The following is a 27,945-nucleotide window of genomic DNA, read 5'->3' on the forward strand; positions in this document are numbered from 1 at the left end:
TACACGAATCATTCATTTATTTTTTCTCATAAATTTAGGAATGTTCTTTATACAACAATAAATTATTATACACAGAAATCAAGCTTACCTGAAATTATCTAGCATTGCATTCATGGTGACCTCTTGGCGGAGACTTATTATTAACCAAAGTGATCTGTCTGCCTTTTAGGTACTTCAATGAAAATAACTAAGTATTTCTCACTTCAGGCCAAAAAAATACAATTTTATAAATTAGAGCATTAATAAATCCGAAATAAGTTACAAAAAATGAGAGGCCCATTTCTACCTGTGCATGAAACGGCGAATTTATTTTACAGATTCCTTTAAGTTTATACTTTTAAAAGTTACATGGTCAGTTACATTTTCATTAGGCCTTGATACTCGGAAAGGTAGTTCAACTATTGTTTTCTGAATATTAACTACTTTTAATTTTACTGGACTCTTACAAACATTTCGAAATCATGGAAAAAAACATAATTCAGTAAAACTGACCAAGGCTAAAAAAAAACTAGCCTTATTCTACAGTTCCAAGTTTGAAAATAATCACAAGTAGTTTTCTAGAGTATAATTGCCAGGACATAAATTTTACTACGTCACTAATAAGGGAAGCGTGAAGTCAGGCAGTACTGTACCGCCTTCTGCCTCACCAAATCATGTATGTATTATATATTATATTTAAAAAAATATATTATATAACATTAATTACATGAATTATTAATAAAATTATATTAAATATACATAATTATATATCAATATAAATATTATATACATATATATAAAATTATATATCAATATATATATATATGTATTGTATATAAACATAAAGATATATATATTTACAAGAAAGATAAGAAATAACATGCTACGATAAATAAATAAATTATTTCATTAATAAAAATAAATTTCAGACCAAAAAACTATGTAATAAATGGGTTTATAAAACGCTAATGAGCAAAAAGTAGCTTACCTTAAATATTTTGAGCATAAATAAAAAATATGGCAGAGTTTAGACCATTGAAATATCAATATCAACTTCATTACTTTAAGTAACATCCTGAACATATGAGTTATGATCATTTATAATGAATAAACCAATACATAATCCCGTGTGGGAATCTCGGGTTCAAATCCAGTTGCCTTAGATTTTCTCTTCCTAGGAGCTTCTTTCAGTTCACTGTTCGGTGACGGAGAGAACACAGTCCAGTGGCCGTCTGTGCACTAAAAAGTTCTGTGCGCCAGTGATTTCAGATGATTATGTGCCTTAAACAAAAAATCACTTTAAAATCTATATTACACCTTAGATACTCACTTAATGGAATACAAATGGATACTCACGGCACTTACGTAAGTTATTTTAAGAACGCTTTAAGATGCCTTAATCAACTGAAATACAATTGACCCATCTGCAACAGGAAAACAAATGAAAATGTTAATTTGAAACTGTCGGCAACATAACCTTAAACAGTTATCTAAACAGTCGCTCACGGATTATAAATTCTAAAGAAATTTTTATTTTTTAAATGCAGATTGCAATCAACTGGAATTATTGATATCCTTGCGGAAGTGGGAAGTATACTTGTACGTTCCATACCTTAACAAATTAAATAAAACTGAAACCCAAAGAAGTGATCACAGAACTGTTAATAAACATCTTAGCGCTGTGTCTGTGCTTATTACTTCTTCACTAAATTACTCATTTCTAATAACTATATAAACTACATAGATTACTTGGCAATATTTCGTATTATTTGTAAAAACTTGTAGTTGATTGAACAAACCTAATTGTTATTATTACATGCTGCTGGCTAAGATAAGAACATTTAAAATCCTAAGATTTTTAAATCAATTCACAAAAAGGATTGAGACAATATCACTTTATTTTAGAAATAATTAATTTTGGGATTAATTTCTGTAGTTTCTTATTATAAAAAATAAGATAGGATGTAGCAATATCTCAACTTTTGGGTTTGTTCCTCAGGTTTTACTAATTGCCTTAGTGTATCACGTGTTCCAATTTTGAATGATGTGAAGAGCCTCACATTTTTATGATTTTCTAAGCTACCCTGAATCATTGGCTCTAGAAAATTGAACGTTCAATTCCCAATTTTAAGTTCAAACACAAATTCAAAAATTGAATGTCATTATTACGCCTCTAATTAAATCTAGTAATTTTGTATTATTTTCCTTATTATTTTGAGCTGATATTTTCGTCTTTATGATAACTTTTCTAGGTTCTTATTATTTCTAGGAGCACATTTGAAGAAGATTTTTTTTGAAAAATATAGGTCTTATAGGGATTGATCAGTTAGTATTATGCTTCAGCAATTCGACAATCGATTTGCTTACAGTCTAACCCAACATCTGAAAGTGAGATGAACTTCTTTCGAAATAGTTACTTAATAAACCATAGTACATACCTAGTACATAGTATAATTTTTTCAAATAAAAAGAAGGTGCTTTTCAGGCGTGTGCCAATCTTATGCCTAATATGCGAAGTACTCTTTTATTCACTTTTCTTTTCTCAAATTAATTTTGTAATTTAAGCTCTTTCCGCACCGAACGATTAGGAAGTTTCTTGATTAGAATAAGGCTATAAAACCTCCGCCCTTGGTTTTTCCTACAGATGAAACTTCCACTTATTTTCAATTTTGAAATTAAGGCTTTATAAAGTCCCTTTTGTTTTGACTGAAACTAAATTTAAATTTAAAGTAATAATTAAATATTTTCAAACAAGGCTTTTTTGTGAAATTTTACAAAGTTACAGTATATATGTATTTAAAATTGTTGGTAAATCGTCAGGCTTTAAGTACTAATGAAGGTTTATGGGCCAGAGAAAGTCTTTTTGAAACCTATTTCTAAATTTCTGTGCGTTTCGAGAACCAATATGTGCTGCAGGAGCTTCTTAGGATTTTTTTTTTTTTGCGCTCGGCCTGCCTGCGCAAAGTTTTTCTCTTATTTCTATCACCAGACAGTAAGAGGCTCCTAGAAAGAGAAAATCAATAATCGATAGAAGCAGCTTGATTCGAGCCTGGCTCTCCAAGTGAGGATTTAGAACACAAGCCACTGTGCTAACACCTTCCCTCTCTTACCATTATTAAAACGATTTATATAATTTAATTACATTGCCTGAAACTAAAGTGCCCAACAACCAATGAAATAGTTATTTCGAGCAAATCTTGACTTTTTTGTCATTCTTTTTCTGTTTTTCTTAAATTACCCATATTTTTTTTGTGCTTTTTAATGTTCATTTGTTATTTATGCAACATAATAATGGAAACTTTCTCTTTTATAAGATGCGCCCACTTACTTTCTAATTTCTATGGCAGCATATTTTTTTAAATAATTTCAGCTTTACTTTACACTTTTAACCTTTTGAGCTTTTGAACACTTGCTATTTCCACTATATTGACTACATAATTTGTAACAATTAGGTATAGGGGATAGCACTCTAAATTATATTAAACGGTTATACAATGATTGGCTGTATACAATGTTCTTTCAATAACAAAAAAGTTTTTAACCATCCTTAATGCAATATTGTTACATATCTCTTAGAATAAGCTCACTTTTTTTTTGCAGAGGTAATTATTTTGATGTACGAATTAACTATGTGAAAAACTTTTAAAAAGTTCTTTGCTTACCTAAATAATTGAATATTAATTGGTCAAAAAAGTTGATAACTCCAAGCAATTATATTGATACCTTTTGAAGAGTTATCTTCGCTAAATGGCTAAAAACAGGAGAAATTATACCACTACTTAAAAAAAAATTAAAAATATCACTGAATACAAGTTTAAGCAATCTATTTAGCTTTTATACAGGAAAAAATGCCTTGATCAAAGCGATCTGATTTTGTTTTTCAAAAAGTAGCGTTCACACAACTTTTTCATTTTTAGAACAAGTTATGTTAAAACCAAAATCCATAGCTGGCCAACAATTTACAAATCTTTGTTAACGAAGTAAGCTAAAGATTGACCAGTGCTACCTTTTTTAATAGTCATGAATAATTGAAAAGAATTGTAGAATGTAATTTTACTGACTTTTCCTTTTGTAACATATTGTTTCTTTTATAATTAGATAATTTTCTCTTAAAACTTACTTGATTATATTTATTTATTTAATAATTTTTTGAATCAAATCTCATGTTGAAATCAATAACATCTAATTTTAATTTATTCTTTAGACTATTATTTCGTCCACATTTCATCGAAAATGAATTGGTTTTTTAATATATCGCGTGGTTATGTCACAATTTCCCTTCACATAAAAATACAAAAATTTTAAATACATGACTGTTGCCAGCGTCTGCGAGGTTTATCGATGGAACGATCATCGTGTGATGAGATTGCCTCTCAATGTATTTAATGAAAAATAGATGATGCAACATATACGAAAGCAAGAATGCATCTGATTTTTCAAAATTATCCTCAAATAAAGCAGAACTAATTGTTGAGGTCAGTGCCTCATTTTTAAATCGGATATATCAAGTAGCAAATCGACTGCTTTAAAACAATAATTTTGTATTTTTTATTAAATTATAAGCTGTAACACATTATTTTTAAAATATGTTGAAGGGAAAGGGATGAGCATAATTTGTATTTTTTAGTGACTTTTTTTTTTAATTTACAAACTTTACATTAGTAAAATAAACTAACAATGGTATACAATTAGCACACAACTGACTCCACTCTTTAATCAAAATTCCACTTTACTTTGGATACTTCGGTTCTTCTGGCTAACTTGCCTGTAACATTCCATTATTAATTTCAAGCCCTTTTAAAATATTATGAAACAAGTTTTATTACGCAGGCCTACCCAATGTAATAAAAGTTTTTTTTCTTCTTGATAAAAGAAATTTTCCCAACTACGTATCCTCTATTAAAAAATTCTCTTGAAATGCTAGCAAGAAGAAATTTCTTTGCAATTCAAATAACAATCCATCGTTTAAAATTTTCTTCTCTATTTCCTTCCTGTCATTTGTTCTGTTCCTAAAAGTCTATAAAAAATATATTTGAAAAAAAACAAAAATTGTTTTTCGAAATATATTTCGACTAATTTGGAATACCTCATCTCAATCCACTTTTCAATAATAAAACTTTTTAACACCAGTCAAGGCTAACTACAAGCTCGAAAAACTGTATAGCTGATTTTAAATGTGAAATCTCAAATCTCAAGATAAGAATGTAAATTCAAAATACAAAGCTTCGGTTCCAGGCTAATAGTTCTAAAGAAAGATCGGACCCGAATAAACATTATGATCTAACTAGAAAAATTCGACTCTTTAGACAAAATTTTACTATCTTGAATAATATCGGTAAGTAACTTAACCTTATTAATATTTACACGTATTGAACAGCGTAGTTTTAGAGAACCTATTATTTTTTATAAAGTTTGAAAAATTTAGATAATAAATTGCAATATTTCAACAACCAACGACAATGCATATTTAATAAATTAAATGTTTAATGGGATATTTGTTTGATAATTTGGATTTTTGTTTAAAAAACATCATCAATATTGCAGGATACAAAAATTGTTGTTTATTAATAAAACTCATATTACAGGAGGGTTTCGTCTAAATTATATAAAAGAAAAGCAAGTTCATTTACAATTATTATTATAATCCCAAGAAGGAAAAAACAAGAAATTGAAGAAGCATCTGAGTATTCTTCTATAATGTGGTAAGAGAATTATAGTATTATTTGTACCACAGAATTACACACATCTACTATAAACACATACCTATCCAAGTCAAAAATTGTACTAATTAACTTTTATTTATACATTTAAATAATTTTTGACGTGCGTTTTTTTTTTAAATACGATAAAATTACACAAAGTTTTCCCATTAATTGTTTGGGTAATTAATTAAATAAAAAAGAAAAGTTAACACAACTTAAACCGAGGAATTCCTTTCAGAAAATTATAAATTCCCCTAAATGTACATTATTTTTTTAATATAAATTAATTGCATTAAACAAAAAAGAAATAATTTAAAAAAATAAAGGTACATTAAAAAAATTAATTAAAATTAGATCAAAAATTCCTAATCTAAAAAAAAAGAAAAAGTCAAGGAAAAGAAGAGGTGTACCCCACCAACGTATGGGCTATAGTTTTTATGACTTGTAATTGATAATATAGTTTTTTAAATCTGTATTAATATTTTTTTTAATATCTTGATCGAGGTTGGCTAGAATATTCCCTGCTATGTCCATAACCAGTGGAAGAACCTGCAATATGGTTAATGAAACTTTAATTTTATTATACTGCCAATAACTTTATATTGGCATTCATATACCCAAAATACCTGTTTTTTGTTTTTATTATTATTATATTTTATATTTTGCACAAACAGGTTAACATCTATTTGCCTTCATGGTATAATTTCTTTTAATTATAAAAACTTTTGAAAAAAAATCTCGAATCACCTTATTACATTATATGTATATTTTAAAATGTTATTGATTAATTTCTTAAATTTTTTGATTTATAGTATATAAATATTTTTATTTTTGATATTTTTGCTTTTTTACTGAACTTATATATTTGGCCCCTTTTAATGACTGACTTATCTTTTCTATTGATTCCTGTCTTGTTTCATTAATTTTTAATGTTTCTTTTTATAATAAAACCTCTGCATTTATTGTTTGCTGCCATTTTATTTGTGGATGATATAATTAACAGGTTTTCATCAGTTTTTTTTGTTATTAAAAACTGTATTAGTATTTATGTTTAATAAGAGAGCATATTTTACTTTTTCTATAATTATACTGTTTCTACCAATTTATAATAGTATGTTTATAATCTACTCTTACCTAAATAGTTTACTTCTATTATTAAATTTAATCAATAGCAATCGATATTATCATTATCCTAAAACCAAAATCCTTCTTTAATTCTTGATATTATTTTCGTATTTTTCATTTGATTGCCATCCTTCTATTAATTTACTCGATTACAGAAAATCATCACTTCTACTTACTCCCTAAATATAATGATTTTCTACTAAAATGTTATTACTTTTGTACATTATTTCTTTGTTCATTAATAAAAAAGGGATATTTATTTACTTCCCCACAAACTTATGATTTAAAATTTAAACCTATTTTTTTTTAAAGAAAGGCAAAAAGTGTTAGCACTTAAAAAAAAATTATTTCACAAAAATTGGGAAACTAGAAATCATTAACACTTACCTCGTGGGCGAACTGCAGGTATAGAAGGAGGTGGAACACCATATCCTGACGAGGTTGGTTCTAGCAAACATTATTAAAAACAAAAATACAATTAGTACGAGGTAAATATGAACAAATATAAGTATACTATTAAATAAAAAATTATTGCATGTAAATAATAACTACAGTGGGTTTGTAAAATTGCAAAAAAAGAAGTGCAATTTATTGTGTGAAAGTACTTAAGTGCAAAATTATGCCAGAATTCAATTATGACTCGCCGTAGGCCAATTCGACCATTAGTAACCGTGAAATTCTGAGATAACTCATTTAAAAAATTGTAAAAAAAAGCGCCAAACTTAGATGGTTTAAAGCAACACCTCGCCTACAGAATAATGACCTTATAGATCACATTACGTGTGATGATAGCGATACATTCACATAGGCAGTACGCCTCTACCGAACTAACAGAAAAATTACATTTTATAACAGTTGTTTTGTATATTCATTAGACATACTTCTAGTAAATGTACTAGCACTAGGGATCTTAATGTATTGTGAGCATATCAAACGATAAAGGTCATCAATTGATGTACTATCGAAGGTGAAGAACGCAAAGAAAGCACTCGGCTCACCAGAACAAAAATAAAACACTAAGATTAGCTGATTATTTGGTGCAATTAGACGTGAATTTAAATAGGTAAATCTGTTAGAGTATTTCTTTTGTGCACGAGTTGGTTATTAAGCTTTTATGATGGGTAAATAATAGTGTTGCTAGTCTGTTACAACTACACGATTGCTGACAGATATGTAGTAGGTATTTTTGCTTCGTAAGTGGATCCCAAGTCTATCAGAAAAATGAGAGCCGAGTTGTAATATGTCTTCTCGGTAATAATCGTTCATTACCTCATTTCCGGACGGCCTAATTTTGGAAAATTGCGATCTTTACCTTAACTCAACTTTCTTTTCTTTTTTTTAAAAAAAGATTGCTGACAGATTAAAATAAAAAAATCCCTCAGAAGCGTTTGATTTGAAGGGAAATAGATCGTACATAACCAATTCATCAAAGTAGGAGCTGAAAAGTGTTTGTTAAATACGCTAACTATATGCAAATTACTTTCATGCTTCCGAAGATTAATTATTTACATCGCATACCATGATCTGAAAAACAGTTCACATATTATTTTTATATTGAACTTCCATCAAATCCATTTCAATCTAGAGAACGAATAAATTATCAATTATACTTCCAGCATAAATTATGAGATCAAAAATGCCAAAAGTCAGCTAAACAGGTAATTTAAGTTGAAAACAACCACAAATATTATGGTAAAAATGGATATCATTAATAAAATAAGGAGGCTAACTCTATGCCATTTTCATTTTAGGGACAAAATCTTGAATAATAAACATTATAATAAAATTATTTCTATCCAACATGGACATTTTATGCTTCAGCAATGTTCAAAATTAAAAAAGAATTAGGTATTTTCACAATTTTTCTCGTTAATAATGATCTGTATGAGCTGTTCCTTGTAAATGAACATTCTTTTGACTTTCTATTACACTACTTGAGCAATTCGATACTTTCTCAATATTTTTATTCGCACATCGTTAATTTGGAAAATTGTTTTTCTTTTATAACTAAATTCAATAACATCTAAACTATTATTTCGATGTTGAAATATAAAAAAGAATTCTTATATAATAATAACACAATATCAATTACTTTTGTGATTTCATATAGATATTTAAGGACAGTTTGCCTCCAGTTATGTTCCTTGAGAATGAAATACTAAAAATATGGACAATCTAAAGAAGCTGAATATCTTCCTAAATTTTCATTTACAATTATGGATATATTACAAATCTAATTTCTGTATTTACTCCAGCTAATGCTTGCTAACATTATTCCTTTGCTTTCTCCACCAACAAATAAACAAATCTAACTTTGAATGATTTACGATTCGTATAATAAATCAATATATGCTGTATTATACATAATTTTAGAAGATAAATGCATTAAGTTATACATTGCATTGTTTCAAATGCTTTTTCATACATAAATGTATAAATTATTTTATTACGTGTTTTCATTTTCATATTATAAGTATATCCTTACAACTCATCAATACAAGTTAATCGACAAGTTTATAAACAACATAACTTACCCCAAATAAGACAGCAAGGTGCCAATTGTTCTTAATATGGAGCTGAAATAGCACAAAAATAGTTTTTGATTTCTTTATGTAGTAAGATTGTAGTTAAATAGTAAATAAAATTGCTTATAACATCAATAACAATTACAAATTAATTTTTCGTCATTTCTATTAAAAATGTTTTTCAACTGAATTTTTGTTTTCGTAATGCCAAGTTTTTTTGTATATATTCCTTGAAAATGTGTTTAAAGAAAGAAAGATTAATGAATTCTTCGACTTAACAACAGTAGTCATCATTCTAAGGGCATATTTTTTTCATATGTAAGGGTCTTCATTTTCGATTTCATTTTATTAATATACTTCCATTATTCTTATAAATTTTCCACGCTTTTGTTTTTGTTAACAATATGACTTTACTTATAGCACAAACTTGGAAACATTAAGTTAAATCTTAGTGGCCATTAAAACCAAAATTAACTATCCCTAAGATGTTCATTGTGGCCGTTAAATCAAAAATTAACTTTCCTCGAACATTATTCTGTTTATTTTTCTCTTTTTCTGCCACCATCCAAAACAAAATACGTAAAACATTAATACAATTCAATAATTTTAACCTTCAACATATTTATTTTTTGAGTTAGGTTATTCAATGCAGTGGTAAAGGAAGCCCATCCTTTCGTTATTAGAAAATTATTTATCTCAACTTTCTAAATTAATGAATTTTTACCAACAAGCTAATACCTTTCTATAGGCCTAAAAACTATAATTTCTCTCTCTTAAAAAAAAACGCAGTATCGCTTGCTTTGTGACCATATTTCTTTGGGTTAACTCCTGATAATACAGATCGGGCTTTAAAGGCACAATTTGGATATAAATAAAAAAGAAGCACAACATAACGTAAAAATTAAATTCATAAATGTGTTACCTTGAAAGCACTTAAATAATCTTTATAAAAGTATCAATAACTTCAAAGAAATGTCTAAAAAACCATAGGCTTATTTTCTTAACTCATAAAAGCTCATCAGTTTCTAATTTGTTATTCTGATAGCTATTGAGCTATTACAAACTAGTGTGGCACTAGTAGAATTGTTAACTTTACAATTTATAATTTAAAATAGTTTTTGGTAGTAAAGAAATGCTGCATTATTCTTACGATTGGTTTTTTTTCTTTCTGCCTTTTTTAAGTAACTTTAATTTAATAAAAATATTATTTCAAGATTACTTCTCAGACGGTTACCAATATCAGAAAAGTGATAAAACTTTAGATCTCTATTTGGACTGTGCAGTCGCGATTGATAGCTGAACTTTTATATTTTTGAAGAGTTAAAACATAATGATTTTAACTAATAATTACAATTTATTATTAATTATTGTTAATTTACAATCTTGTATTATAATATTCTCACTTCATAACAGAGAAACTTCGCTTAAAAGAGATATGGGAAAAGAAGAACATTTTGCGATCAAAAGATTATTGCAAAATTATTTAGTTGTTTCCAGAATCCAAAAATTAATTTACTTTACTTATTTCTAAACGTGATAAAAAAAATTTCTCAACTAACTAGTTCTACCAAAAGTAGACGGCTACATAAAATCTAATAGAAAAAAGTATGTAATACAGAGGCGTGACGTTCTTATCAAAATCTTATTTTTGTTAAATGAACAATAATTCAAAATAAGCAATATTTTAACTTCACTTTGCAACATTCTACAATAGCATACCAAAATCTCTTAGGATGCAGTTAGATTTTTGCCTAAAGGCCTTGCAGTGGTATTGCGGGCATGTCTGTTTCACTGGACCAGGTTATTTATCCTTTTCAACTGGTGCGATTGGATCCAGTTTAAAGATGCTTACATAATGGAAGTTTCAAGGCTGAGAGTAGAGATTGTATTCCCATCGTTTGGAAGTGTTAAATCAAACGAAGATATTAATTTTTTGTAAACAAATCTTTGGTCTTGAATAAACCTTCTCAACAATCCCACTTAGGCATTGAGGATTTTGCTAAATCCTTGTTTAAGTCGCACTTTGTATCTCAACTTTTGAGGCTCGTGAAGTATCAAGTTAACGGAAAATACAAAGGAAAAACGAAAATAGAAATTACACTTATTAAATAAGAAATCTAATTTTTCTCATTGAACTTTAAGCAGATACTTCATAAAATTGATGATGGGGGCTAGATGAATATGAACCGAGGACTGATCTGGACAAATCATCCACTGTTATAAATGCTTCTCGTTATAGTAGATAAGTTTGTGAAGATATCTGACAATAAGATACCCAGATATTCGAGAGTAAATATGAGAGTTTATGTCATGCCTCCCTTATAAAAACGTCAGCCACGCCACTGTTTCACGAACTATTTAAAATATTTTAACTCTAACTAACGTAAAACAACTTCAGTAAGTTCCTGTTGTAGACAATAGTGATTGATTCATAAAAATCTATTATTTCATTATTTGGATCCATTCTTTGATAATAATCGGAATATAGATGTTTCCTGTTTTGATTCTAGCTACAAAATTCGCGATTGTAAAAAAATTTACTTATATTTTTTTATTTATATTCTATAATTTCATCTTTACACAGATATTTCTTACATACTCATTTTATACTAACAAAAAAGCGACTCATTTGTATTCTATTATGTATTTATTGATTTTGTTTTTATTTTTTCATTTGATATTGAAGTGCATTATCGTACGGATGATGGGATGAAAGCTTAGTAAATATATTATATACATCAGTTTTTATTGTTTTTTATCGAATTTCCCATTCCCCAACATTCATTGGTTTTTAATGTTTCACATATTTCCAAATTAATTGACTATATGTGTATATATAGTGTAAGACTTAATAGCTTTTATTAGGAAACATAAAAAAAGGTAAACCTTAGACCAAGTTACTTGAAAATGCAATTAAGTTGTTTTTACAATACTTACACTTTCATCTTTTTTTTTTTTAAATATTCAAAATATAATTAGAAATCTTACATTTTCCCCTTTCAGGAGGCATAGATCTTAGCTGTGAGTATATTACTTAATTTATTCCTCAATAAATGTATCTGTCCTATACTAGATAGATACAGAACTTTATTCATTTTAATATTTTTATCAGAGAAATTATTACAATTCAAACGCCTAATGATTTTTGCATTGACATTACCATTACCTCTCTTTTAAAAATAAAGGTAAAATTCTGTTACAGTCCTCCGTTTTATCCCAAAATCGAAGCAAAATTCTTTTTCTTTTTTTTTATCACTTACTACAAAATGCTAATCAATGTAAAAAGTAACGGAATGCGTATCAAAACGAAACAAACATTAACATCATTCGCGTTTAAAAGAACAAAGCTACAAATCGGTGTGTAGTTTAACATCGTCACAAATGTTCACCCATTTTAATATAGTATAAGATAAATATCTTACTAACAGAACAAATAAAGCCAATCTAAATGTAGGAACAACATAAAAATAAATAAATATATTTAACTTATTATGTTACGAAAATTTCAGATACTATGATTATGATGTCTATAATAAATAGTGAAGTAAAAAAAACTATTTACCATAGCCACCAGACGTTGTTGAATAACCTCTGTCGCCGTATCCACCTCCTGCAGTTCCATAGCCACCAGAAGAGCTGTATCCCCCAGCATATCCAGCTGAAATTAAATAAAAATTAAAATATGCGAATTTAAAACCTGTACTTTTAAAAAAACAAAAACCTATTAATTTATTCAACCTATTAAAATGAAGACAGGTAATCATTTTCTGTTATTTAAAACCCATTGTAAGTCAACGATTCTAGGTTCGACAAATAAACACTGCACGAACAAGATGGCGTCTCAGATAATCAATATACGGATTATTAATAGCTATTATGAGTTTACATTATTTTTAAATTTTAACTTATCTTTCAAATGCAGCACACTTAAATTTTTTGCAGTTCATAAATGAGAACTTATTGTTTAGATCACTTAAACATAAACTTGGATTTGAGTTTTCAACTTCAATAAAGCTTTTTTCTAACCTGTTTCATAATGTCTTGGCTTTGAATACTGTTCTTGGTAAGTTGTACTGTATCTATCTTGTGTATATGGGGCTTGTGCAGTATATTCAACCGTCGCCGGCGCAGTACCATATCCTGTATTTCCATAACTATCACCTCCCTGACTGTATTGACTTCCATAAGCTCCTGTGCTGTAAGTGTCTGCGTAGGTTCCATTTCCTCCTTCACTGTAACTTTATATAACAAATTCATTGTTCTACAGGTAGTTTCTGATAAAGGCTAATAACTTTTAGAGCACTAAAATTTTGAGATTTTTCTTTTCTTTTTTTAAGAAATTCTCTGATCTCATTAACATTGGCACATCTTATCGAATACACGCTTTCTTCTAAAAGTTGAGAAAAACTGTTTAAATCAATATGAAATTACTTCTTTCAAAAAAATATTCTAGAACTAACGATCCCAAGCGATTGTGATTATATTTTTATCCTTAATATTCCATCTCTTTAATATCTTTCCTGCAAATCTTCTATGAAACGACGTCGAAAAATGCTGATTTGATTGAAGTAAATGAATTCCAAATAATTTCTCTAACAACGATCTTTTCCCAACATTTTGCACACCGGCATATCTAAGTATCAGTTCTTACTATATTCCTCTTAAAAAGAAAGCATTTAAATTTTGTGAAATAAAATTTTCTTCAGTTTTAAAAAATTATGAACATAAAAATGAGAAATTGAAAACTACTTTTTGCATTGTGTGTAAGTGAATGTACATTTTACACATATTTTTGCGTATATTTATTTTTATTTTTTTGTGTGAATGTGTTATACTACCTTTATAACCGATATGAAAATAATAATTTTCTACCAATATAAATTTGCATGTCTCTATAGTAATGTTGTTACAAATTTCAGTTACACATTAAAATAGAATTTTATATACACAGTTTGGGAAGACAATACAACAGCACTGTTAGCTGCAATTGTGGCAAAACTGTGATACTGTCAAAAAAGTGCAACAATACGTACCTCTCTTTTTTAAAAAATTATTATTGTGCAAATAATAATCAACCTTTCTGTCAGTTTGTAATTTCCTCGATGATATTATACCTTTGATTAGAATCAAATCATTTACAACAAGTCGCAACTTTAGGAAAGTCATCAATTCTATTCTCGCTAATGAATCAATTCGCTTCACGAATGGACCAAAAAACCATAGCCGGTGGAAGCAACACTACAAGGGTCGTTTGAAAAGTCCGTGCAAAAATAAAAACTACTTAATTTTTTGGGGTAAACCTTTTTTATTTTTCAACATAGTCTCCTTTTAGGCTTATAAACTTCGTCCAACGCTGCTCTAGTTTGTTGATCCCTTCCGAATAATAGGATTTGTCCAAGTCTGAAAAATAGCCATTCGTTTCTGCAATCACCTCCTCGTTTGAATAAAATCTTTTTCCCGCCAGCCATTTCTTCATATTGGGGAACAAATAGTAGTCCGAGGGAGCCAAGTCTGGAGAATAGGGGGGATGTGAAACGAGTTGGAACCCTATTTCCATTAATTTTGCGACCACAACTGCTGAGGTGTGAGCTGGTGCGTTGTCGTGATGGAAAAGGACTTTTTTGTGGGTCAATCGTGGGCGTTTTTCTTGCAGCTCGGTTTTCAAACGGTCCAATAACGTTGAATAATATGCACCTGTAATGGTTTTACCCTTTTCCAGATAGTCGATGAGGATTATTCCTTGTGAATCCCAAAAGACAGTCGCCATAATCTTTCCGGCCGAAGGAACGGTCTTCGCCTTTTTTCGCGCAGATTCCCCCTTGGTAACCCATTGTTTAGATTGTTCTTTGGTCTCAGGAGTGTAGTGATGTATCCATGTTTCATCCACAGTGACGAAACGACGCTTAAAGTCCTGCGGATTCTTCTGGAACAGCTGCAAACCGTCCTTGCAACACTTCACACTATTTCGTTTTTGGTCAAGCGTGAGCAATCGCGGCACCCGGATAGCTTTGTCATGTCCAAATGTTGATGCAAAATATTATTTACCCGTTCATTCGAGATGCCCACTAGCAATCCCACGCACCTTCACTCTTCTGTCATCCATCACCATATCATGGATTTTATCAATGATTTCTGGAGTAGTAACCTCAACAGGGCGTCCAGAACGTTCAGCGTCACTTGTGCCCATATGGCCACTCCGAAAATTTTGAAACCACTTATAAACTGTTCTAATCGAAGGTGCAGAGTCACCATAATGTTTATCACGCTTCTCTTTAGTCTCCTCAGGCGTTTTGCCTTTCATAAAGTAGTGTTTAATCAACACACGAAATTCTTTTTCGTCCATTTTTTGAAAGTCACTCGACTTCCTCGATTCAAACGAATGCCAAACACAAAGAAATAGACCGATCTGGCTGAAACTTGGTGTGTGTTCTTCCAAGAGATGCTACTAACTAAACATAACCTCGATACGCGCCAGTGGTGCTATCTCTCTGACTTTGCACGGACTTTTCAAACAACCCTCGTATAGGATGATTGTAAAAGAAGTTCAGAGCCTTCTGGTTTTTAAACCTTAATATTCTCTTTTACTTTTTCTGGTCTTGCTGATTGTTAGAAAAAATGCTGGCCAACTTTTGAGCATTCTAACAGGGTTTGGGTAGCAAAGGTCGGGAGATTTGTGGAAGGCCCATTGAATAACAAATAACGCCTAGTTCAGAAAATGCTCATCGACTTTTTCCTGAAATTATCCACTTGTTGCTTGTTCCGAAAGTGCCGATTATCTAAAATCCAATTTTTGATCCCTTGTCTCATAATTACTTAAGCAAATCCATTTCTCAAAACATTCCTGTCTATCGTAAAAGAGCATTGGACAAAAATTTAGATAATTTATATAGTGAGTTTACTATGTTCTACTCTATAACGTTTATAATTTTTTTAATTTTTATTATTATCATTATTTATTTATTTATTTTTTTTTTTTGAGCTTTAAGTTTGTTCAGTTCAGAAAGTACTTTGTTTTGCAATTGATTCTTGTCTTTCTTTTTATGTTTCTTTCTAATGTATTAACTATTAGGCATAAAACCCCTGAAATGTGTTTTTTTTTTTTTACAAAAATGCAGTATATTTTCTTATATTCATTCATTTTCAGCGCAATGCTGTACTGAACTTTGCACAATAAGAAATATTTCATTTTGAAACTTGTTTGTTAAATTATACTCTCATAAAGAAACTTAATTTCCACAGATACCAGTCTTTTCTTGGATATACTTGATTTTAGATTTAAGTTTAGTAAAGCTTATTTTTTATTTTTAAAAAAATTCTAGGCTAATTTTAACATAAATAAAACAATTTATACTCACCCATAAGCTCCTGTTGCAGCACCTCCAACATCGGTGTAAGTAGCTTCTGGAGGGTGGCTATCGTATGAAGGGTAAGGTCTAGAAATAATGAATATCACTTTTATAAGTTACTAGTTATAAGAATAATAAGTAAGATATTTTACATAGAATTAAAATAACTTACGCCGAATATCCATTTGCTTCAGAATACGTGGCCTGATCGAATCTAGTTCTTTTATTAATCACTTGTGGTGGTGGCCCAGGTCTTTTATTTGGTACACCTGGCATACCGCCTCTTCCAACACCGACACCTCTTCCACGCCCCAAGCCTCTAGTCATTCCTCTGCCACCTCTATCACCACCTCTTCCTCCTTCAAATTATTGGCAAATTAATGTTTACAAATGATAATAATGAATCTATTAGATAAAGAATGTGGTTACCTCTAAAACCTCCTCTTATTATTCCTTCAGCGCCACCACGACCGGCTCCACGACCTCTGCCGGCACCGCGACCCCTGAAAACAAAATTTGCTGAATTATGCAAACAGTAAAATACTAAAATTGAATGTATTAAATAATGAAATCAGTTCTGAGTGCATGAGATCAATAAATATATAATTTTAAGGTTCACTTTTACTCAAATCTCCTGAACATATCAATTTTTTTTTACTCAAATATTATGTAAATTAGTGCACATTAAGTTAAAAAAAATTATGCTATAAATATTTTTGGATAATTTTGTGTCACACAGAACCATCAAATACCAATTCGGGTAGTAATATCAACTCCAGGTACGTCGAAGGAGTTGATTAAAATTGAAGCAGTATTTCAACCTTAATTCAAACTACAGGAAGAGTTCAGAAATAACAGAGTTCAGATACAAGATCAGCGTTCTCTATAACGATGTACAACGGGATTGGATACCATAAAATAATGTTGGATAGTATTTGAGTAGCCATAACCAGTGCCAACCAAATACTAGATATTTTTATGAATGATATTTATCAACTTAAACACTTCACAAAATACTAACATTGATTTAACAACAGATGTTTCTTAATGAAGTTTTCAAGAATGAGTGTACCTGAAGGTAAATGTTAAATAACCATTTTTTGATTGGCTATACATAGTTGTAACACTATCAATGGTCACATAGTATATATATAAAAACTAAATTTAAAAAAGATAACCCCATCACTTGAGAGTGAAATAGGCTAGCCATTTCTTCCATGGATTTATTCCTACATTTAATCCAGTCAATCAACAATGATATCTCCAGTACACCGATTATCTACTCTCAGGACCAGAAAGGAAATAGCTGGTGAGGAACAGCTTAGCTTGATATAAATTATCCACTAGTAAACCGTTGATCATCATCCCGCACACTTACATTTTACGATCTCCGAAACATAAATGTCAAAAACAAGCGCTAACAATTGAGAGGACAACTACAAATAACAATGGAATTTGTTTTATAGCTTCTACCTGAAGATTCTAATCCAGTCTGACCCTATTTCTATATTTGCAGATCAACAATCATCTTTAAAAAACAAGCAATATATAGCATTATAAGTTCTAGAATTTTGGAGCTGAGCTATGTGGAACCAAACCCTTTAACTGCTGTTGCATCCTCTCAAAAATCCTCCGGCATATTACTGACTAAAGAATCACACCAGATTTATTTTTTTAAACTTATAAATTTTGCTAATAAATAATAAATTTGGCTAATAGTTTAAATTCCACTTCAGACAAAGGACACGTTGATTTCAGATACACCATTGTATAGTGCATCAAAAGAGGGAGCCCAAAATTAATTCTCATCACTGCGGAATCTTAGCTATTGGCTTTATATATAAAATACGCAGCAACATTATATTTCATTAAAAAAAGAAAAAAGATATGAATCATCATGGTAATTAATATCTTTATTACCCACATAATTGCTTGGGTAATATGAAAACAATTCTACTTTAAATATTTTTAAAATCTGGTGAAAAACATTTCACGATTTTTTCCATTCCACCGGTTTGCAACAGCTACAGCAAATTTCAAATTTCAGAACCAACTAGCTCTATTCCCAACCAATGTCAAGAAGGTTCGTAATATTCCTACGAATTTGTAGTTAATAACATGCAACAGATTTTTAACCTGTAAACCATGTCTCTATAAAACAGATTATCCATAGAAAGCAATGTAGCTGTTGTGGATCTAAATTGTACAGGCTATTTAGTCCAGAGATGTTTAAAAAAAAAGTACCCTGAAAGGAATTTCAGTTCTTACGGTTGTCCTCTCCTTGTCCTTCCTTCCACTTCGGCGCTACAGTCCTAAACGGATCAGGGCCTCCTCAAACAAGGCTTTCCACTGAGGTCTATCAAGAGCCCTTCAGTCGCCACCTTCGCACACCCATTTTCCTCAAATCCCCTTCGACGTCATCAAGCCATCTCTTACTTGGCCTACCTCTTATTCTGACGCCTCCGGGCCTTCCATATAAAAGGCGTTAGGGATGCGGTTATCCACCATCCTCTCCACATGTCCTAACCAACTCAATCTTTCTTTTTTGATACATTGAACGATGTCGGCTTCTCCATAAAGGGTAAGCAGTACTAAGTTGGTGCGGATCCTCCCTCGTTAACAGGACCATATATACCTTCCTCAATACTTTTCTTTCTCACACTCTCAAGGCGTTTCCTTGTACTTTTGAAAAAAAAAAATCTTTTAGATAACCAGATTCTTTTGTCATAACCGTTGCCATAACTATCCGCTGCCTAGTCGTGCGAGGTGGGTCTGAATTATTTTCTACATTTGGCTATTTTCTGATCTTTCGTTTTAGTCAGTTAAGGATCAACAGTAGACTCTCCTCTACTGGTCTCTCACATCAACGACATGATTATTCTGACGCCTCCGGGCTTTCCATATAAAAGGCGTTAGGGATGCGGTTATCCACCATCCTCTCCACATGTCCTAACCAACTCAATCTTTCTTTTTTGATACATTGAACGATGTCGGCTTCTCCATAAAGGGTAAGCAGTACTAAGTTGGTGCGGATCCTCCCTCGTTAACAGGACCATATATACCTTCCTCAATACTTTTCTTTCTCACACTCTCAAGGCGTTTCCTTGTACTTTTGAAAAAAAAAAATCTTTCAGATAACCAGATTCTTTTGTCATAACCGTTGCCATAACTATCCGCTGCCTAGTCGTGCGAGGTGGGTCTGAATTATTTTCTACATTTGGCTATTTTCTGATCTTTCGTTTTAGTCAGTTAAGGATCAACAGTAGACTCTCCTCTACTGGTCTCTCACATCAACGACATGATGTTAACATCAGAAGATGAAATTCTAATATTATGTACCTCTTTCTTCTGTATTCGGAAATTAAAATTTAATAAATTAACTTAAACTTCACAGAAAATGAAAATTCACAACGCTTTTGCAAGGATCAAAGCGTTTTTTTACACTTCAAAAAAAAATTCCTTTTTCTAACCACAATAAGCTACGTTTCAAAAATCAAATGCACCACCACTAAAAGAATAAGTTATACAGACTTGGAACATTAACTGTAACCTAAGTATTAAAATGATTTCAATTGGCGAAAATGACACAAGTTTATGCAAAAAATGATAATCAGTAAAACCAGTAAAAAAACAGTAATTTATCAACCAGTCCAAAATTTTAAGTCAAAGCAGCAAATTGAACTTCTGCTGTAGTAAAAATTTTCTTTATAGTGCTATTTCCGAGAATTTTACGCATTACTACATTTTAATACTAATAAAAAATTAATACGTAGATGAAATTCCGACTTTAACAAACAAAATGTTTGATGGGAAGTCTCTTAAAAAACTATTTTTTGCTACCGCATTCCTTAAAGTAGGCAAATTTTAAGGATTCTTGGACAACAGGCTCTTTTTAGTCCTTTCATTTTGGAAGCCTCATGAATAGAATTACTCAAAAGCGAAAAGGAGTAGAAAATTTACAAGAAGCTTTTTTTTTATCTTTCTGATAAAAATATAATTTTCGCCGAGGTCGTTCAACCGTACACATTGTAGCTATTTTCTTAAAAAGGACTAACATTTTTTTAAATTTATTATGGATTTTTTGGTTATGCATTCAGGCTTTTCATTTTAAATGATTTTTTTTCTCATTTTCAGTATCATTCTCTAAAACATGTAACATCAACGCAATGTAATCAGAAGAAAAATCTGTTAAAAAAGAATCGAATTACTTATTTTTCCAATAAATTAGTTACTGCTTATAGTTCAGGGAGAGTAATTTTAAAATTAAACCAGTACTCCAGATTTTGTCGATGGCCACGCTTATGACAGAAAGTACAAGGCACCATTCCGTTTTCAATCTGAATAATTGAGGCAAGTATACCAGTTCATCAGACAAGAACAACTAAACTTCAGTAAAATTTAATGTTATAACAAAATTTGTTCAGAATATTGTAATGTTTCTGTAAGAGAACATTTGCATTAGTGTTAATACCAGTTTTCATTAAACGTTTAAAAAATATTTTATTTAATATCTGATATATCATCTTTTGTTTCTTACAGATTCCAGAGAGTACATATTTAATTATGTTAAGAAAATTCGAGTCCACATCAGACGTAGGACGGTGATTTCATATCGACCATTGCATGGTACTTCAAAAGAGGGAGCCCTAAAATAATTCTCATCATAGCAGACTCTTAGGTGCTCTTCTCACCTTTATTACAATGTAATTGTTTAAGAAAAAGTTACTAATTTCTAATTCAAACATTTTTTAAAATCTGGTATAAACATTACACAATTTTCTCTTATAGCTACATTCATACAGTTCTAAATGTCAAATTTTCAAAGAGTAGAACTATCAATAAACGTTTGAGTACCCTTAATTTTCACAAGAAAAAAAAATCATAATAAATATTGGACATCCGGAGGGAAAATGTCGTAATTTGACCTTAAAATAATATTTCGCACAATCATTTTAAACCTTGAAATAAACTGTTAAATTTTAAAAACCTACTAATTAAATATAACTTTTTTTTTTAGTTTATGATGCGTTAACATCTGAAATCATAAGCGCCCAGGAGCATTTTAATGTACCACGAAGTGTTTAACCAAACTTTGTTTTAATAAATTGGTTAAACTTTACTTGACGAATATTAAGTAAAAATGCGTTCCATCACTGCGTACCTTTCTTGTATATTTCCAGAAAAGAATTGTATAACAGTACTCCAAAAATAACATTCTGTGACTTTAAGAAACACAATAAGGTCATTATTAAGAAAATTGTAAGAAAAAAAAGTCATAACAGCCACAAATAATAAACGAAAAAAGAGGTTACAAATGGTCGGCGTGAGCCAATAAAAACACTAGCTTCGGGTAAAATAGAAACAATTACTTTAGAGCTTTTTAGAATTTGTTAAGGTAATTATATCATATCAAATATAAAATTATTAACCGTCACGCCACGTCAGTAATATAGAATAGTGTTATACGTTAAGAATAACCAGATGACCCTTGTTAATATTTGAGTTCTTGCAGTCCCATCAAAAATCACAAACTAATTAGTCAAAAGAAAATAAAAAAGATCTCTGATGTTAGTACGGATTTCGCACCGATTGCTAAATTTTCAAGAGTTTAAAACTACAGACGTAATTCACAGCATGAATCGCGTCTCCCTACGTGCTCCTCTTCTCACCGCGTAAGTTTCGCTAATCACATCCAAAAGAATCGAATTTAATATAAATTCTAAATTTTTCTATAATTGCAAAGGAGGGATAGGGCCTAGAAGTGATTCTCTTAAAAATAACTACTAAAAAAAATTCTAGGAGTTTAAACCAATTTTTTATTAACATTGCCCATATTACTTAAAATCTCACCTATCATTTTAAAACCAATGTTTCGGGACTTTTAGTCGAAAAAAAATGTAAACCATTGAAACTAATCTTCAGGAACGAATAAAATTATAAAATTAAAAGTAAAGTAGAATAAATTAGTCGCTATCAATTTCCCAAAACCTTATTTAACTTCTTTTACATGTTCAAACAACATAATATAAAATTATAGTTTTCTTAAAATTGTAAAAAAAGCCAGTAGAAAAAAAGATTCAAAGTGCAAAATTACTTTGTATTAATGAGCAAACAGTTTAACAAAAATGTAAGAAAACAAAATTGAAAAATTAAGTCGTAAAAACGTAGGACGCTTGCCCTAAAGCAATGACCCCCCAAGCACGCTCAAATTAGCATGCAAGATGACGTACAGAGTGCTATTAAGTAACTGGACTTTCTAAAAGTTAAGGATTAAAATGCTTGTTGTTATTTAGAACTGCTTATATGTTTAAACATTACGATTGATAAAAACAACTGAAACTGCACACATTGAAAATTAAAAAAAATATTTATTAGTTCCAAGCATTAAATGCTTCGTATCCTATAACCAGATAACTTAGTGAAGATTATTTATAATATGACGGTTTACAGAAAAATAATTCTCTGCACGAAATAACAGAATCGTAAATGTTGAGTGTCAAATAGAAGAAAACACATGAAGCCTTACGCAATATTAACGAGTAAGGAACAAAGAAACTCTTAGTGAAATAATTTTAGGCTAAGTTTATTAAGTATTCATTTCTCTGTAAATACCTTCCTCCACGATCTGTGACAAAACCTCGACCCCTTGGAGGGCCACCTCTACCAGGACCACCTCTTCCTCGAAATCCGCCGCCTCCTCTTTCCATCGTAAATCTGATATTACTTTCCACTACACAAAAATAACAATAAATAATAAACTGAAGTAATAGGTCTGGATGCAAATATGTAAGGCGTAGTAACAAACACAAAGGTTATATTTGGCAATCCTCTAAAAAGCAACAAACGCATATTTAACAAATGTAAGTCAACTCGTTACTTTAAAATTTATGCGTGAATGATTTTGAATTAAAACTTTAAAAATACAAAAATAAACTTACTTTTTACTGTGACTATATTAAAATTCCTTAAGCACACCAACAGCCGGCTACAAAGTTATGAGGTACGAAGTGTACTAACGCCTACCTACCAAGCTTTGGTCACAAGTTTTCAAAATGGCTGCTCCCTTTAGCGTTACGGAAATGTGTTTATATTTTTCGGTTTTATGAACAATTATTTTTCTACTTTCCAACTTTTTAATAACAAATTTCTGAGAAAAAATCATTTCAGAAAAATTTTGACTTAAAATTTTATTTTAAATTATCTTCTCAAAATAAGTGAATGAAGGTATATTTTTAAAATCATCGAAAATCAAAACTTTTTTTAATAGAATGCAAATTTAAAAAAGGAAATCTTGTTTGGTAAAATGATTTGTACCAAATAATTAAGTCAAAGAAATAAATGAAATTATTATACGCTGAATTCGTCTTTACAGAAATAAACCTTAAAATTTAGTATTAGTAAAATTAGAATTTTTTCAATTCAACAATAATTGCATGGTATTTGTAATGAGAAGAAGGCTTCCATTTGTTTACAAGTGATCACTGACTGCCAAGTTGGAACGTGCGTAAAGGGCGAACGGTTGTCACGAGGTTAATTGAAAAATTAGATCTAGTGGGTGTTTTTAAGGCCTGTTTATTAGTGTTTAGGTTAAACTTAGTTTAAGGCAATTGGAAGTGTTCAATAGCCGAAGTAAATTATTTTGTTACATCAAGATTAGTAATATATACTTTGCTGCCCTGAACCATATTTTGCAGTAACTTATGTTACTTAGCTGTTAACTGCTTATTTTTCACATTATTTCAAGATTACAATTATTTTTGTTTGTAGCAATAACAATATGCTAAAAAACACTGTTTCTTTAGTGACCGGAGGAGCTTCTGGATTAGGAAAAGCTTGTGTTGAAAGGTTTATTCAGCAAGGAGGAAAGGTAGTTCTTTGTGATTTACCGTCGTCCAGTGGTGCAGAAGTAGCCAAGAGTATTGGCAGTTCAGTAGAATTTGCTGCTACAGATGTTACTTCAGAAAAAGATGTTGCAAGTGCAATTTCTGTAGCCAAAGATAAATTTGGAAAGTTAGATCATGTTGTTAATTGTGCTGGGGTAGGTGTTGCTTATAAAACGTATAATTTTAACAAGAACGTTCCTCATAAATTAGAAGATTTTACGAAAGTAGTAATGGTGAACGCTGTTGGAACATTTAATGTAATTAGACTCAGTGTTGGATTAATTGGGCAGAATCAACCTAATGAAAATGGGACAAGAGGTGTTGTCATTAATACTGCTAGTATTGCTGCTTATGATGGTCAAATGGGACAGGCTGCGTACTCTGCTAGCAAAGGTGCCATCGTAGGAATGACACTACCCATTGCTAGAGATCTAGCATCTCAAGGAATAAGAGTTTGCACTATCGCACCTGGACTTTTTGACACTCCTCTTCTTTCTTCACTACCAGAAAAAGTAAAGCAGTTTCTGAGCAAATCAATTCCTCATCCTCAGCGTTTAGGTCATCCTGATGAGTTTGCAATGTTAGCTCAATCAATTATTGAAAATCCTTTGCTAAATGGAGAAGTTATTAGGTTAGATGGTGCTTTGAGAATGCAGCCTTAGAATTGGTTTGATCAGTTATTGTTTTGTATCCAAAATAAAAGTGTGTAGTTATGAAAGTAAATAATATGACAAATCAAATCACTAGAGATTACCCTCTCCAGTGTTTCTTAATTCCGTTTAGGTGTATAGTAAATGTAACTTAAAGTTATGCTGGATTTGGGACATTGGGCTTTAACAAGTAAAAAATGTACTTCAAAATGTGGTGGTGCGTATATTCTGCAATATATATAATGTTAACTTATTCTTTATCTCTTTTGCAAACAGAATAGAAAAAGAATTCAATAAGAACATATTTTCAAATCAGATAGTAATTTTTCATTTTTAGATAAAGATAACAAATTTATAATAGAATCAATAAATGTAATTGTTATTGAAATATTAATTTTGTAACCTTACATGTCACTTTATTAATTTTAATAAATTTGGATACACTTTCACCTGACAAGACCAACTATTTACAAAGATTAATGCTTACATTAACGATTTAGTCCGTCACAGCTTCTTGTTTTCTTTCTGAGTGGCCGGTTTCTTATTATATTCCATCTTCAGATTGGTTTATCTGATGAAGTAGCAGAATTTGCTATAATGATAAAACAATCCTTGAAGATGGATGAAAATCTGAGACAGATCCAATGCAATTTTTTGACGAATCAATCATTCATAGTACAAAGCATTGTGGATACAACTATATTATGTTGAACCTGTTGATTTGTGTTGAAATAATTTTTTGGGAAACATTGATTTTTCGTTGAACTGAACTCAGTTAACATTCTTTTGATAATTTCAGTTGGATGAAATGAAAAAAAATACTGGGTATGGTGAACACAGCTTCAAGCAGTGGTAATTTGAGAAGAGCATAGGGGTAAGGCTGATCAAAAGTAAGCATTTTATTTATTTGTTTAATGCAAATTATCATAAATTACAAAGTCTGGGAAATACTTTTGTAGTAGGCTTTCCTTAGTATTTTAGTCCAAGGGTGTGATTTTTTTTTCTTGAATTAACCAACTTGTTAAAAGTTCTCTGTAATGGTGTTTATGTCCTAAAAAATAATACTTCATTGTCAAAACAGGAGAAAATACAGAAAAATGCTCTTCATAGTTCCCTTTTTGTTTTTTAATTTTGCCGCTAGATGGTGCAAACAGTCCATAATTCCAAGATGTCAACTGTTGTTTTATTTGTACTGCTCGTTGTATCAAAGAGTTTTTACTTCGTCTTTTTAATCTATCAATCTGCAGTATAATGCTTTACTTGTCGTGGACCTTGTCAATGATTTCTTGCCAGAACTCTCTTTCTTCTTCCTTTTTTTAACCATTTTCTCTATTGGCCCACATCAACCTTAGCAGTACTTTCTTGATGAACGTGACGAATTTACCTCGCTGAACCAAATAACTTTCAAGCTACTTATTTTTCCTTTCTCTCCATCAGAATTTTTTCCCGCTAGATGTATAAAAATCCTCATTTTCTACGGGATTGTCCTTTTTCACTTTCACTAGCATTCTTAACTAATGCGAAAGCGTATCTATTGCCGGTCGAAATCTCTGCAATATCTTCATTTTTCTCTATCACGTCTGCTCTCCGATAATGCTGCTTCACCCTAAGCTGAAATAAAAATATCCTCAGCACATACCAAATGATCTGAGTCATTCTATTGAAAATACTGACTTCAGGATTGGTTTATTGGCTCTTAAGGTCCATTCCAGTGCCATATTAAAGAGGAGATTTAGGGTTTCCTTTTCTCAGGCCTATTTTGAAACCGAATTCCTGTCCATACGAGCTAAAAATCTTTCAAAAGTGAATACTATTATTCAGAAAAGAAGCCAACATAAATATCTTTTGTTTGAAACGTAAAATATTAGTGACTAGAATAAGTAGGTAGTCTTTTCTCTAGTTATTTTTGTATGAGTCATGACTTAGGATGGTATTAGTCATCGGAAGTCATTTTTTCTAGATGAAAAATAAAAAATAGTCCATTATTACAGTTGAAAACTATTTTTTCTGGTTACATTTAGAAATATTTAAATAATTATTTTGTCCAAATTGTTCTATTTGTAGGTTTACGGGAGATAAACTTCAAGTTGTAATAAAGACGTACTAATTTGCTTTAAAAAAAATTATAGTGATATTTGTCCCACACATATGTGTTTCGCAGATATTACACGTATTAATATTATATTATGTGCACCTCAAGTTAATCTGTTGAACCTGTATTGAATAAGAGTTAAACAGCTGTGCACTGACGACCTTCCAAGGTATTTTCTAGTTATTAAGAAATGAAATAGAGATGTTTGCACGTTTTAGATTGTGAATGAGAGATTTAGAGATATTTTCGAGAAGAGATTGAAGAAATGAAAATAATTTCAAAGTTAAAATAGGGAATTTGCTTTGTGAAGAAAGACAGAATATGTACATAATTTACGAGGCACAGTTTGCACTTTAATTCCATAAGTAGATATAGATTTCTCGTCCATTGGCGAATCAGTTTTCTGGAAAGATTTTTAGGAATGGAGTGTGCAGAACTTTACTATATTATTTACTAACCATTAGCATTTCACAAGAAAATTTGGATGGGAACTGTGATAAGTCCATTGTAATTTTTTATGAAGCAGCAGTAATTAAGTTGGATAGAATGGTAATATAGGGCTTTAAAGCAGTATGAGAAAAGATGTGACAAGGGATGTGATGTCAGAGGATAATGGTAGAGAGAGGATGTAGGTATGATGAGG

At 30.5% G+C, this 27,945-nt stretch overlaps 3 protein-coding genes and 1 long non-coding RNA gene across 8 annotated transcripts in view; 2 read left to right on the plus strand and 2 right to left on the minus strand.

The window, feature by feature from the left end:
- Window positions 1-204, minus strand: part of Rim (Rab3 interacting molecule) — a 103,236-nt gene extending 103,032 nt beyond the window's left edge. The window contains exon 1 of one of the 2 annotated variants that reach the window (XM_074115742.1): window positions 89-204. The gene's annotated coding sequence lies outside the window, so the exon portion shown is untranslated. The remainder of the gene's footprint in view (window positions 1-88) is intronic. The other variant, XM_074115746.1, reaches the window with a different exon arrangement.
- LOC141447859 (uncharacterized) lies at window positions 1-23,773 on the minus strand. Of its 4 annotated transcripts, XR_012454631.1 has the most exons (11): window positions 23,616-23,773; window positions 23,290-23,407; window positions 17,107-17,180; window positions 16,850-17,036; window positions 16,687-16,764; window positions 13,358-13,569; window positions 12,894-12,989; window positions 9,341-9,382; window positions 7,194-7,253; window positions 1,336-1,403; window positions 1-1,260 (listed from the first exon to the last, which is right to left on the minus strand). XR_012454631.1 is itself a non-coding variant. In XM_074115762.1 (10 exons), coding segments are annotated over exons 1-9 (864 nt in total). In that variant the 5' UTR covers window positions 23,617-23,773; the 3' UTR covers window positions 1-1,260; window positions 1,336-1,365. The 4 variants fall into 4 exon arrangements, 2 of the variants coding, with proteins under 2 accessions (XP_073971863.1, XP_073971862.1); XM_074115762.1 differs by lacking the exon at window positions 9,341-9,382; XR_012454630.1 differs by lacking the exons at window positions 1-1,260; window positions 1,336-1,403 and adding an exon at window positions 5,518-6,230.
- On the plus strand, window positions 22,881-27,472 carry LOC141447864 (uncharacterized). Its single transcript, XR_012454633.1, has 3 exons — window positions 22,881-23,216; window positions 26,010-26,100; window positions 27,275-27,472. It is a non-coding gene; the product is annotated as an uncharacterized lncRNA (long non-coding RNA).
- scu (hydroxysteroid 17-beta dehydrogenase 10) lies at window positions 24,134-25,598 on the plus strand. The gene has a single exon (XM_074115763.1). The coding sequence runs from the start codon at window positions 24,455-24,457 to the stop codon at window positions 25,220-25,222; it is 768 nt and encodes a 255-aa protein (XP_073971864.1). The 5' UTR covers window positions 24,134-24,454; the 3' UTR covers window positions 25,223-25,598.
- Window positions 27,473-27,945: the final 473 nt, after the last annotated feature.

This window comes from Rhodnius prolixus, unplaced genomic scaffold (assembly GCF_049639745.1).
Source record: "Rhodnius prolixus isolate KJV_2025 unplaced genomic scaffold, Rpr scaffold_13, whole genome shotgun sequence".
In the NCBI taxonomy this organism is placed as follows: Eukaryota; Metazoa; Arthropoda; class Insecta; order Hemiptera; family Reduviidae; genus Rhodnius; species Rhodnius prolixus.

Bases quoted from the DNA above. Each gene is read 5' to 3' on its own strand.
- LOC141447859 (XM_074115761.1), bottom strand. The intron at 13,570-16,686 runs GTGAGTATAAAT...TGTTATATAAAG, and splicing joins GCTGCAACAGGAGCTTATGG to TTACAGTGAAGGAGGAAATG. The intron at 6,231-7,193 runs GTAAGTGTTAAT...ACCATATTGCAG, and splicing joins ACCTGCAGTTCGCCCACGAG to GTTCTTCCACTGGTTATGGA.
- scu (XM_074115763.1), top strand. From the start codon at position 24,455: ATGCTAAAAAACACTGTTTCTTTAGTGACCGGAGGAGCTTCTGGATTA.